We start from the raw sequence: 14206 nt of genomic DNA, 5'->3' as shown, positions 1-14206 counted from the left end.
ACTAGCTAGCAGTATGTTGTGGCAGCCCTGTTTAGTGGACTTATTTAGGCAGCTGTGTGTGTTTATCTGGGCACTGTATGGCGGTCATCACGTTGCATAACGCTGTTCTGTAAGTTATATTTTCAGTATATGGCGGTAACTTTAGGATAACTCAATTGGGCAACTTTATGGAAGTGTTTAAGCAGCACACAGGGTGGGCCATTTATATGGATACGCCTAAATTAAATGGGAATGGTTGGTGATATCAACTTCCTGTTTGTGGCACATTAGTATATGGGAGGGGGAAAACTTTTCCAAGATGGGTAGTGACCAACAGATACTGGAAGCCTGTGCTGGCATTTCTTCTGCGGTGTTGCTATCAGTGTGTCAAGAGTGGGAGAAGAGGGTTGCATTGACAATCCAACACAATCGGCAGCGCTTTGAACACATTTAATAAGTCGTCATAAACTTGTAAAAAAACTCATTAAAGAATAAAGTTACGTTAAAACCAAGCACACCATTGTTTTTCTTATGAAATTCTCAATACGTTTGATGTGTCGCATGACCCTCTTCCCATTGAAAAAAATAGTCGGATCCAAAATGGCCGACTTCAAAATGGCCGCCATGGTCACAACCCATCTGGAAAAGTTTTTCCCCTCCCATATACTAATGTGCCACAAACAGGAAGTTGATATCACCAACCATTTCCATTTAATTTAGGTGTGTCTATATAAATGGCCCACCCTGTATATTTTGTACACTGCATGGCAGAATACCAAATGCTAGAAGGGGTGAGACCGCAGGTACCTCACCTAGGGCGGCATTAACACAGCCTGGTAAGCACGGACTGGACGCCTGACCCGTGGACTCGGCAGCGTCATAGGCGTATATGAGCTCTGTACAGGAGACCCTCGGCCGGTCCGTGCCTCGCTGTCCATACTCGCCCCACAACACACCGATGTGCGGATCCCGGACCGTGCGGGGTCTGGCGACACTTTGCATTTGTTTCTGTAGGGTTACAATCCATTTGCAGCAGTTTCTTCTTTTTCAGCCAGATGGGAATGATTTTGACGTTCTCTCTGGTTCTGGCCTCGCTTTTCTCCATTACTCGCCCTCCGCATAAATAAATGTAACACAATCTAATTCATTACAGCTTTATTACCGGCTCTGGTTTATACGAGGCCTCGCAGCAACTAAATATTTGCGTAATCTCATTCATTTTCCTCTTCATCCATAAACCAGATGTGCTGCCCGGGAAAACCCCCGGGTCCATGTCCTACGCTTGCACGGATTCAGAGAAGGTTTTACTTCTACTATAGAGCGGTATATCATGGATAGAGGGGTATATAACAGGACATCATCTATAGAGCAGTATATCATGGATAGAGGGGTATATAACAGGACATCATCTATAGAGCGGTATATCATGGATAGAGTGGTATACAATGGGACATCATGCATTGAGGGGTATATCACTGTACATTATAGAGCATTGTCTTGGTATGTCCTCTGTAGAGCGGTGTCTGGCGGTCCGTCCTCTGTAGAGCGGTGTCTGGCGGTCCGTCCTCTGTAGTGCGATGCATCATGTGGGGTTACAAAGGAACTACTGCCATCTACACGAGCGCTCGACGCCAGCTATTGGGGTGCAGCCATCTTTATCCATGGGCAGAAGATTCAGACCTAGAGCTAAGTTGCAGGAAATAAATTGTGCCCCCTTATCTCACCCCGTGCCCACTGTCCTGTTACCGTGCTTGCCTTGGCCCTTTTGCATGCCTCTGGTCTCTTCACAGGTCTTTGGTGCCCCCCCCCCCCGCCCCCTCCGGGGTTGGCTGCTTGTTCTTAGCCCCTCGTAATAATCCCGGTCCACGGGGTCTTTGTACGTGCCCCTGATGTGGCGGTCTATAGGTGGCAGCTGCACGTGGGAGCAGCGCCCATTAATAGCTCCTGGTGTGAGTGACAGCGAGGGCTCTTTAATGGGCCGGTGACTCAGAGCTTCTGGCAAGTCCTAATCTTTTCGTGTTGCAGTATATCAGTACGTGGGAGCCCTGCGGCCCACACTATGGTATAGGTGTTCTCACGCTCGCTTCTCTGTAAATGGATGAGTAGAGCTGGATAATAAATTCCACCCGCCCCTCTGTGCCCCCACTGTGCCGCCTCCGCACAGGCAGAGGGATCATGGCACAGGAGGGGAGGGGGCAGATCAGGTGTCGCCCAGCTCTCCCTGCTGCCTGCATGATAACAAGTGGGTGATACGAGGATCGACCATGGATGGGGGCTCGCCCTGAGATTAAATGGGCTGCATTGCCAGCTCACTGCTGCGCCCCTTTAAAGGGAATCTGTCACCACTTTGGAGATATCAGACCTCTACTATGGCCATATGGGGTATAGAAAGGTAAATCTATACTTAGGAAGTCAGGGAGCACAGTGCATGTCACAGGGTCTTGTGACGTGCGGGGGAGGGGGGAATATGATAATTAAGCACATAGGCTGGGATTTCTTCCCGTCCCCCGGACGCCAAGCCTGTAGAAAATAGAATTGATTAAAGCGCTTTTCTCTGTATTTAGACCTCTGCTATGGGCCATACAGGTATGTATAGAGTCACTTTTCTATACCCCGTATGGCCATAGTAGAGGTCTGGTAACTGCAAAGTGGTGACAGATTCCCTGTCTTCTGCTGCCCAGGTCACCCCGGCCGCTGCCTCTGATGGAAACGACAGGTGCCCCTCCTCACATGGATGGGGCTGTGCTGCCCTTAGCCTGCACAGTGGGACCTGGAGGGGGTACATCACAGGTTGGGGGTCCCTTGGAATAAGTGACATACCATCTGCGCAGGCGGCCATATTGGTTGACACCACGACATTTATTGTGGGGGGGGGGGTCTGTGACGCTCTATTGGGGGGGTCTGTGACACTCTATTGTGGGAGGGATCTGTTACGCTCTATTGTGGGGGGGGGGTTGTGAATCTCTTGTAAGCCCCGTGTAACCCCTGTGCTCTCCTCCTGCAGTCTCTGATGCTCCTGAGCTGTGTGGCCCTCGCCTGTCTCGCTCTCGACCTCCTGTTCCTGCTCTTCTATTCCTTCTGGTTCTGTTGCCGTCACCGTAAGACCGAGGAGAACACGAGCGCGGACTGCTGCTGCACCGCCTGGTGCGTGATCATCGCCACCCTCGTCTGCAGGTGAGACATGACCTCCTCTTTTCTTTTTCTGTATTGCTGTTGTAAGTCCCTGTTTGGCAGTGTTAACCTATTGGGGGGGTCGGAGTACCTGTACCCCTCATAGAGCAGAAGATCTCCGCCTGTCCTTGAGAAGTGTGATATACAGATTGAGAGAGTCTCATGGGCGGGGGGCTGCCTCTTGGGTCCCCCATAATCAAGCGAGCACAGTCTGATCACCAGTAATATCTGCTCACATCCGTCTAGATTTTGGATGTGCGGGGGACGAGCGGCGCTCTGACTTTCCATGGGGCGTTCGGGTGGGAGGGGGATCCATCTCACAATAGCCGGCCCTCTCCACCCAGAATAGAAGATTTCCTCAGATACTGAAGTGTAAGCCTATAATTAGACAGACTAAGTAATTAACGCTCCTGAGATCTTTCCAAGAACAGAAAGCCTGGGATAGATAATTCTGGATTCTAACAATGGCCGACGCTGGCAATGGCTCCTCTTCTCCTGTAATGGTCAGGGGAGACTCATGTGATTTAAAAAAAAAATATATATATATATTGAGGTCATCTAGAAAGGGCCCCTCACTCCCACTCCCTCCTCCCCCAAAAATCCGATGTGATTTAAAGTGGACCTCTCACCACCCCTAAAATCCGTACTGATATCTTCTCTTCACGTTCAGAGGATAATGTAATCCGAGAGGTCGTCTAGGATCAAAGGTTCCCACCGCTCTATAAGATCTAATTTATTGGCCATGTTACAAATTGAATGTTCGCGTGCAGTCGATCGATTCTTCTAGGATTCCCACATAGATGGGAATATAATCTAATCCGGGAGCCCAAATAGGAGGTAGCACCCAGCGGTGTGGCGGGAGGAAGCTCTCATGATCACTTTTATAGATGCTGCCTAGGGGGGAGATGTCTAACACCACCAGTTTACCAGCATTGACAGGCATCATTGATTTACCCAATGAATGGCCATAGGAATCCATTTTTAGATGTACGTACTTAAAGGGGTTGTCTCAACTTACTGAAGGAGTAAAATTGCAAAGGATTTGTTAAAACCAGCAACTTTGCAATTCATCTCTTATTAAAAATCCTATCTGTTCTCAACTGTTAACTAAAATGTCATTGCAGAGTCCTATGCGGTCTTGTCTAACAAGACCACATAGGACTCTGCAATGACATTTTCATTTGTTGGTCCACAAGTGGGTTTTTTAAAGGATTGTGATCCTTGAGAGAGGCGATCAGATGATCACTGCGCCCTCTTTATCATTTACCAAGCATAGCGCCGCACATTTTGACGTCACGGTGTAGGGTATTGCAGTCCGGAGTCAATTACTTTGAAGAGAATTAAGCTTCAATACCAGAAAAGGCCACTACAAAATGTAGACAATGACGGGGATGTTGAAAGTCGGTCGTATTGATCTCCTATTGATGGCCTTTCCTAGTCTATTGGTATCGCAGTTCAGGAAAACCCTCTTTAAATATTTAAGGGGTACTGCTCTCGGGATTACAGGGGTCCTGACATCCGCTGTAACCTGCAGTGGCAGTCACGGGTGCATCTCTCTATAGAGATCTATGGAGAGGTGCAGACGCTTTGGGTTGTCTTGGTGAGCTTGGCCTCGTGGGGTTCGCATACTTTTGGCCAATTGTTTCTTTTCTGCCTTGGTGTAATCTTAAAGCAACAATCTCTGCCCGCCACAATGTTCTGTCCATGTGTCCAGAGGGGGGATCATTTCTGATGAAACCTACTATTGAAAACCCCCCACATCAGCCCGCGGCCGTCCGCGTGATCAGGGATGTCGTTTTGCAGTCGTGTCATTTTTCCCTTTTAGTTCCTCATCATTTTGTGTTTCATTTCCTCTTCAAAAATTGTTTTTCTTCTTGCTTATGTGATCAGGACAATGTTCCTCACAGCTGAGAGTTTGCTACAGTTGTATCCAGTCTGGACAGTTCTCTATAAGATCTGATGCTTGCGCTGGTGAAAATCTGTAAGATATCCTCATTTCTCTGTGGATTTTTTTTTTCCCGCTACATGGAGATGCTCACACTCATGTGATAGAGGATAACTTGGTGACCACTGGGACCTCCACTGGCTCCGAGAGCAGGGCCCTGAAATAGAGCAATGGCCGCGCATGCCCTGTTATTAGTAGTCCTGTAGACGATGAAGGAATCGGTGGCCGTGCATGTTCTGTGTCTGACTGTCCTGTAGACGATGAAGGAATCTGTGCCGTGCTTGTTCTGTATCTGACAGTCCTATAGACTAATGAAGGAATTGGTGGCCTTGCATATTCTGTATCTGACAGTCCTATAGACAGTGAAGGAATCGGTGGCCGTGCATGTTCTGTATCTGACATTCCTATAGACATTGAAGGAATCAGTGGCCGTGCATGTTCTGTATCTGACAGTCCTATAGACATTGAAGGAATCAGTGGCCGTGCATATTCTGTATCTGACAGTCCTGTAGACGATGAAGGAATCGGTGGCCATGCATATTCTGTATCTGACATTCCTATAGACAGTGAAGGAATCGGTGACCGTGCATGTTCTTTATCTGACAGTCCCCCTGTTACTGGATGGAGGCCAGCGGATTTCTGGCCACTTTCAGGGCTATCTCTTCTTCTAGCCATGCACAACACGGTCCCGGCCTCACCTGCAGCCTCATACCCCCGCCTGTGCCGCTGTGGGTTAACTTGGCACATATGTCCCCGTGACTTATTATTATGGTGATGGCATTCTGCCCGTGGTGAAGGAATCTCCCAGTCCCCCACTTGCTCCCCCGTATTCAGTGATGGACGTGGGGTTTCTCCGGGGGCTGAGGCCGCAGTCAGGACGCGCCATTAATAGGATATTGAGTGTGTCACTTGCACATAGATCGTGGCCATCCTGGCAGCCAGCGGAGCTTTCTGTCCTCTGGCTTTTCTCTGCACACGTCGTCCCGGCTGCTCCTCATCTAGGTCAGCGGCGGTCTGAGTATTATCGCATCCTGGGCGGCTTCTCGCTTATAATGGATGGATGCCACCAGGATTACACCGCTGCGGGTGGTGAATGGGGTATTTTCTGACCCCCTTTAGAAGAATTCCTAAATCTTCAGGTGGGATAACTTCCATTTAAAGGGGGATAAATTTGATTGAATGATCACTGGGATATACAATCACTTTGTGATCAGGGACCCCACTAATCTTCATAATGACAGGTCAGAACGCTGGTCCCCTTCTTGTGCGTCCCCTGTAGCGTGGTTCCTGGACCACCCGCTGTGCAGGGAGCTGCAGATGGGCCCTATTCACAAAGGCGCAACACCAACGTTGTGTCCCTCCTCATTCTCAAGATCGGTGGGGACCCACAAATCGGACCTGTCCTAGTGATACCCCTTACGTGACACTGCTCCAGTGCGCCCCGAATAGAAGAAATGAAGAAGCTTTGTCAGTCAGGGTGTTGTAAAAGAAAAAAAGCTTTCACCGTTTTGTGTTCACAGCTGCTATGCTGACTTATGTGTCTCCATGGTTACAGACTACAAACAAGCCCTATGTAGTCTGATCCTGCAGCCATGTGCTCTACTTCTCTCCAGATAGGAAAGAGAGAGGGTCGGGTAGATGAAAGCACCATGCGACAGCGGGATCGGACTACGCAGGCTTTATTTGTAGGCTGTAACCACGGAGACACATCGGTCTGTACAGGAGCTGTATACAAAAAAGAAAAGTTGTAGAGTGTACATAAATCTGTGTTTGTCCACCCTATCCTCTATTGTTTGAAGACATTTTGCTGCATTTCCCAGTGTTTATAATGTATTTCTTCTCCCCTTGGGGGATTTCTGCCGCTGCTGTCAGTCGCAGGCATCGGCCGCCTGAGCTTCTTTTCCTCTAGGTGTTTTACATAATGATTTCTGCTCCGTTTCTTCCTTGCAGCGCTGGCATCGCTGTTGGTTTCTATGGCAACGGGGAGACCAGCGATGGCATCCACCGAGTGACATATTCGCTGAGACATGTCAACCGCACCGTGGCTGGAATCCAGGATCGGGTTAGTAGCAAGAAGTCACTTTTTTTTTTTTTTCTGCTCAGCCTTGTGTGTAATGTGCCCTATATGTCTGCGCACGCACCACGAATCGAGAGACGGCGTCCGCCATGTTACATGTGCACAGCGCTCCAGGGTTGCAGATCTGCTGCAGATTTCACCATGGTGCATTGAAAATGGTGAAATCTGTAATTAAATTCAATTTATGCTGCAGATCTACAGTCTGCAGACTATATTTTTATGCCCACAAATCCGGACAAAAAAAATCTGGCCGCCCGTGTGTCGCGGGTGCAAAATCTGGCCGCCAAGTGTGTCGCGGGTGCAATATCTGGCCGCCAAGTGTGTCGCGGGTGCAAAATCTGGCCGCCAAGTGTGTCGCGGGTGCAAAATCTGGCCGCCAAGTGTGTCGCGGGTGCAAAATCTGGCCGCCAAGTGTGTCGCGGGTGCAAAATCTGGCCGCCAAGTGTGTCGCGGGTGCAAAATCTGGCCGCCAAGTGTGTCGCGGGTGCAAAATCTGGCCGCCAAGTGTGTCGCGGGTGCAAAATCTGGCCGCCAAGTGTGTCGCGGGTGCAAAATCTGGCCGCCAAGTGTGTCGCGGGTGCAAAATCTGGCCGCCAAGTGTGTCGCGGGTGCAAAATCTGGCCGCCAAGTGTGTCGCGGGTGCAAAATCTGGCCGCCAAGTGTGTCGCGGGTGCAAAATCTGGCCGCCAAGTGTGTCGCGGGTGCAAAATCTGGCCGCCAAGTGTGTCGCGGGTGCAAAATCTGGCCGCCAAGTGTGTCGCGGGTGCAAAATCTGGCCGCCAAGTGTGTCGCGGGTGCAAAATCTGGCCGCGCATCTCTGCACTACGGTGCTGCTACTCACCTTTCATTCTCGGGATCGGTGGCGATCACAGCAGTCAGATCCCCACCGATCATGGAGATGGGATGGCCCTTTAATTGTCAGGGTTAGATCAGTCTGAGCCAGTCAGTAAAATACAACCTCTCGCCCAAGATGATAGGATTTTAATAAAAAAGGAACAGAATTTTCCCCCATCAGCAGACTCGTGTGTCCAATATTGTGCCATTTCCCCACTTCTGACATTTGTGTTTCTGGAATATGCGGTGATTGATTGCCGAGTCGTCTGGTTGCACAATACACGTTATGGATATATAATAAATCCCGTGTATACACCCGCTACCCGAGCCCCCTGCAGCTGGACTGCGGCACTTCCTAACCTGTTCATGGGGCACCTCACAATGGACGGGATGCTCGGCTTTCCTGTTTTTCAGAGTCACACATCGTATCCGGGAGAGCACACAATTCTTGTATGCCAGTGTGTCTGCCCCCAAACCCAATATATGGTGCGTCAGGAAAGGAAGCCCCTCTCCACACTTGGTACTTGCGTTATGGTGTCTTCTAAGCACAGTGACAAAGAGCATCTCTTGCTTAGGAGGACCTGTTACACACAGTCCATTGATTGGAATGGTCACTGCTGTGTAATACTTCAACTCTCCTCCGGGTGCGCTGCAGGGAAACACATCCAAGTTAGCCAATAGTTAGCAGCAGTTGGACACTTTGTGTGTTTGGCCTATTTCATTATGGAAAACCCCTTTTAAGAGGGTGATCTCATCATAGCCCTTTATTATGGTAGTCAGAGACCATCTGGTCTGGCTCCTAATACAATAATACTTGGCGGCCATAGATGCTCATCTGAGTGACAGGTGCTGCTTATTAGTTGCTCTTCGCACTCTATTATAGAAGGGGACCCCCACATTTGTCCTTTAAAATTTAAATTACAGAATTAGGATTTGGTATCAATTTAAGGTTCGTGTTTATTTTACTTGAATGCGTGTATAATTGGGCACGATTAAAAATTTTAGAAAAGCCTTTATTGTTTGCTTCAGAATGAGTTAACTAAGAATCTGTCAGTGAGCTGACAAACTTTTTAAGGCTTTTCTATCTTTTTTTTTTTTTTTTTTGCTGCTCTCATCTTATTTGGGACCACAGACCACTTGAAAGTTGAACTGAAACTTGCTGTGGTCATAAATGGACACAAAAGACTTGACGGATTCTCAGTAAAACTCATTCTGCAGCCAACTCTGTGCAGGGAGACAAAAAGCCTGTAACAGGCAAACTGTACAGGATTTCCAGTGAGAGCCAATTGCAATTATTTTTTTATTTTTATTTTTCCCAAAATACATGTGATATGGGATATGATCTACACAAAGCACCTCTATTATTGGGGTATCTCTATTTAGGACCATTGGTGACCCGATGACCTTCAGGGCAGACATGAAGACGCTCCCAGGGGCTCCAGGATGGTTGCAAAAAAGCCCCCCTCGTTCCGGAGGACCTCTGCTATCCTGCATTTCACACACAGTTCATTGATTTAAATGAATACTGTGTAATGCTTGATTTTCCCTACGGAGGCGCTGCCGGCAAATTAAAAACGTACTCCATATCTAATCACTGAATTCTCAGCAGGATGACACTTTATTGATAAGCTTATTGTCAGTGAGCCCTTTTAATAAGTAGTGTTTGTAAAGAGTGGAGGGTCTCTTTAAGGACCTGACAATATCTGCACTGCATCAGAATACCAAGTCCAGTGCAGTGCTACATCCAGCCACACACTTATTATGGAGCTCAATGGGTAATCGTATGTAGTCAGCTCCCTCTAGTGGCTGCTGGAGAGGGTCACAATGTTAACCTCTTAGCTCCCTCTAGTGGCAGCTGGAGAGGGTCACAATGTTATCCTCTTAGCTCCCTCTAGTGGCAGCTGGAGAGGGTCACAATGTTATCCTCTTAGCTCCCTCTAGTGGCAGCTGGAGAGGGTCACAATGTTATCCTCTTAGCTCCCTCTAGTGGCAGCTGGAGAGAGTCACAATGTTATCCTCTTAGCTCCCTCTAGTGGCTGCTGGAGAGAGTCACAATGTTATCCTCTTAGCTCCCTCTAGTGGCTGCTGGAGAGGGTCACAATGTTATCCTCTTAGCTCCCTCTAGTGGCTGCTGGAGAGGGTCACAAAGTTATCCTCTTGGCTCCCTCTAGTGGCAGCTGGAGAGGGTCACAAAGTTATCCTCTTGGCTCCCTCTAGTGGCAGCTGGAGAGGGTCACAATGTTATCCTCTTAGCTCCCTCTAGTGGCAGCTGGAGAGAGTCACAATGTTATCCTCTTAGCTCCCTCTAGTGGCTGCTGGAGAGAGTCACAATGTTATCCTCTTAGCTCCCTCTAGTGGCTGCTGGAGAGGGTCACAATGTTATCCTCTTAGCTCCCTCTAGTGGCTGCTGGAGAGGGTCACAAAGTTATCCTCTTGGCTCCCTCTAGTGGCAGCTGGAGAGAGTCACAATGTTATCCTCTTGGCTCCCTCTAGTGGCAGCTGGAGAGTGTCACAATGTTATCCTCTTGGCTCCCTCTAGTGGCAGCTGGAGAGGGTCACAATGTTATCCTCTTAGCTCCCTCTAGTGGCTGCTGGAGAGGGTCACAAAGTTATCCTCTTGGCTCCCTCTAGTGGCAGCTGGAGAGGGTCACAAAGTTATCCTCTTGGCTCCCTCTAGTGGCAGCTGGAGAGGGTCACAATGTTATCCTCTTAGCTCCCTCTAGTGGCAGCTGGAGAGAGTCACAATGTTATCCTCTTAGCTCCCTCTAGTGGCTGCTGGAGAGAGTCACAATGTTATCCTCTTAGCTCCCTCTAGTGGCTGCTGGAGAGGGTCACAATGTTATCCTCTTAGCTCCCTCTAGTGGCTGCTGGAGAGGGTCACAAAGTTATCCTCTTGGCTCCCTCTAGTGGCAGCTGGAGAGAGTCACAATGTTATCCTCTTGGCTCCCTCTAGTGGCAGCTGGAGAGTGTCACAATGTTATCCTCTTGGCTCCCTCTAGTGGCAGCTGGAGAGGGTCACAATGTTATCCTCTTAGCTCCCTCTAGTGGCAGCTGGAGAGAGTCACAATGTTATCCTCTTAGCTCCCTCTAGTGGCTGCTGGAGAGAGTCACAATGTTATCCTCTTAGCTCCCTCTAGTGGCTGCTGGAGAGGGTCACAATGTTATCCTCTTAGCTCCCTCTAGTGGCTGCTGGAGAGGGTCACAAAGTTATCCTCTTGGCTCCCTCTAGTGGCAGCTGGAGAGAGTCACAATGTTATCCTCTTGGCTCCCTCTAGTGGCAGCTGGAGAGTGTCACAATGTTATCCTCTTGGCTCCCTCTAGTGGCAGCTGGAGAGAGTCACAATGTTAACCTCTTAGCTCCCTAAGCACAGCCAGCACCTGCGGCTCCATTTACTTGCGCTCATCATGCTGTTCTCTGTATCAGGAAAATGAAGCTCTGATCACTGTGCTGATGCTTTAGGAGATTAATTAGGATGGAATTTTGGACCCATCAACATTAAAACCCGAAATGGCGAATAAAGACATATATTCCCTCACTAAAGCTCTGTCGTAATTTCTTCTAGGTGTCGGAAACCACCATAGCTCTTAACCAAACCGTGGAACCAAATCTCCTAGAACTGGAAGCCATGTTTACAAAGCAGACGGATTACCTTCACATCGTGCAGAAACTTCAGGGTCTCCTGTACACACTGGTGCAGCAAACCTCCGATATCCCATTCTGGAAGAATACGGACGTCTCAATGGATGACCTGGCCGCACAGGTGGATCTGTTTGACTGGTACAGGTAAGGCTGTGTCAGCCACATTACATCTCCACACAGATGCGATGAAACGTTCCTTAAAGAGAGTATTCGCATGTTATTAAATTGCTTTAATTAGTTAGCATGAAAATAAGCAAGTCTGCAATTTACTTGCTTATTTTATCTGGTTTCATTCTCCTGCAATGGGGGCTTTTATCTTTTACAGTGTACAGCTGGTTTCCATGGAGCTTGACCACCTGGCTGAGTGTGTGCAGTAGCTAAATTTCAGAAAAATAGTTAATCCTAACATCCCAGCCACCTCTCTGCAGCCCATTGATTTCTATGTGGCAGTTATCTACCTCTCAGCTCCTGACAAGCTGCTGTTATAAAGCTTGCAAAATTACCTTTCCGTCAGCTTTCAGAGCATTTCACCTAATCACAGCTCTTACGGTGCAGAGCTGTATGCTCGCTCTCTTGGCCTTTGGGTCGGGCCCCTCGCCCTCTCTTGGCCTTTGGGTCGGGCTCCTCGCCCTCTCTTGGCCTTTGGGTCGGGCCCCTCGCCCTCTCTTGGCCTTTGGGTCGGGTGCCTGACTAAGCGTTGGTCTATCATAGTCGCACATTTGGACTAGATCTTAATCCATCGAATCCCGATGGAGGACTGAGCAGGGCGGCTCTAGGTAAATCCTCCGCAGTGTGATGAGACGCGGTACCCAGAACGTGCTCCGGTCACAGCTGAGCGCTTTATCTGCAATCTGTGGATGTTATCGAGCCCTGGCACTGCTTATTCTGGCCGCTTTATGAGACCCGGGATTTGTACTTTTGTCCTAAGGCAGTAAAGTTTTAGAGAGCGTTTTATTTTGGCCGTTGTCCCAACTCTGAGTATACAGACTAGCTGGAGCATGCGGCCATCCGGTAATCGGGAAGGGGAGCACCAGCCGCTATTGTCGTCTTATATCTCATGTTATACAGGGGCATGGGCTGAATGTTGTCTTCTCTTCCCAGGTGGTTGGGGTACCTGGGCCTGCTCCTTTTTCATGTCTTCATATGCCTCTTGGTGCTGTTCGGCCTGATACGAAACTCCAAGGCGATTCTGGCAGGGTGAGTAGTGCTGGTCCAGCTGTGCCGCTCTATGGTTATTTCATCAGCGTAGTGGTATTATATGTATCTATATGTGTATATAGCATTTTCCTCTGATGGTTAACGGAAAGTAGGTTTGACAGTGTATATAATATATAATGATTTTCCCATTAAGACTCCCCAAATAGTGCTAAAATGTAATGTTAAAAAAAATACACATTGATAATCACTTTAAAATATGCTATAAATGTTTGTTTGTGAAATGAATCACAAAATACAATGACATGATTGCTATTTTTGCACAATTTACCTCCTCCCCACTACAAAAAAATGTATAATGGCCGACCAATGAGTTATGAGTACGGTACGGCTGAAATAGAATTCTGGACACACAATAAGTGAAAATTGGTGTAAACCCGCTCAACTGTTCATGGCTGACATGTAAATATATCTGTCTCTTTGCCGGCCCCAGAAATGGACAGGGTTACACACAAGGCCTAGCCTGCTGTTCTATGCGGGTTCTGTAACGCCCATAAAAGTGAATTGGATTTCCGGTAATGGCAGAGCACAGCGGACTGGGCCGTCTCCATAATCCTGTCCATCTATGTCTCTGCCACCTTTTTTTTTTTTTTTTTTTTAACGCCATATAGATAAGTATTTGTTTCTGCCATTAGTGTCTGAGATTGGAATACCCCTTTAAACTTGGCCTCGTGGGAAGAACTTTGAAGTCCTCTCTAGTTACAGTATTGTGGATTAGACCACTGGACCCCCTTTGACCTTCAGAACGATGAGCTTGTGTCCCCCATTGTTTCCATGGCCACAAGACTACAGCCGGAGACTGGCTGGCTGGGCGCGCTCTCTGTGCTGCTGCTTCGGAGACTGGCTGGCTGGGCGCGCTCTCTGTGCTGCTGCTTCTTCGGAGGCTGGCTGGGCGCTCTCTCTGTGCTGCTGCTGCTTCGGAGGCTGGCTGGGCGCTCTCTCTGTGCCGCTGCTGCTTCGGAGGCTGGCTGGGCGCTCTGTCTGTGCCGCTGCTGCTTCAGAGGCTGGCTGGCTGGGAGCACTCTCTGTGCCGCTGCTGCTTCGGAGGCTGGCTGGGTGCGCGCTCTGTGCCGCTGCTGCTTCGGAGGCTGGCTGGGTGCGCGCTCTGTGCCGCTGCTGCTTCGGAGGCTGGCTGGGCGCTCTGTCTGTGCCGCTGCTGCTTCGGAGGCTGGCTGGGTGCGCGCTCTGTGCCGCTGCTGCTTCAGAGGCTGGCTGGCTGGGCGCGCTCTCTGTGCCGCTGCTGCTTCAGAAGCTGGCTGGCTGGGCGCGCTCTCTGTGCCGCTGCTGCTTCGGAGGCTGGCTGGGTGCGTGCTCTGTGCCGCTGTTGCTTCGGAGGCTGGCTGGG

General features: G+C 49.2%; 1 protein-coding gene across 4 annotated transcripts in view; it reads left to right on the top strand.

The window, feature by feature from the left end:
• Positions 1-14206, top strand: part of TTYH3 (tweety family member 3) — an 80089-nt gene that overhangs the window by 17967 nt on the left and 47916 nt on the right. For all 4 annotated transcript variants that reach the window (XM_073648147.1, XM_073648145.1, XM_073648144.1 and 1 more), the window contains exons 2-5: positions 2984-3153; positions 7046-7157; positions 11570-11790; positions 12748-12843. In XM_073648147.1, coding sequence (XP_073504248.1) covers positions 2984-3153; positions 7046-7157; positions 11570-11790; positions 12748-12843 — 599 coding nt within the window. The remainder of the gene's footprint in view (positions 1-2983; positions 3154-7045; positions 7158-11569; positions 11791-12747; positions 12844-14206) is intronic.

The sequence above is a fragment of the Phyllobates terribilis genome, unplaced genomic scaffold, assembly GCF_046119375.1.
Source record: "Phyllobates terribilis strain yellow unplaced genomic scaffold, ASM4611937v1 Scaffold_9__5_contigs__length_417890890, whole genome shotgun sequence".
Classification (NCBI taxonomy): domain Eukaryota; kingdom Metazoa; phylum Chordata; class Amphibia; order Anura; family Dendrobatidae; genus Phyllobates; species Phyllobates terribilis.
The sequence above is the reverse complement of the archived record's forward strand: the minus strand, read 5'-3'. Positions and strand labels throughout refer to the sequence as shown.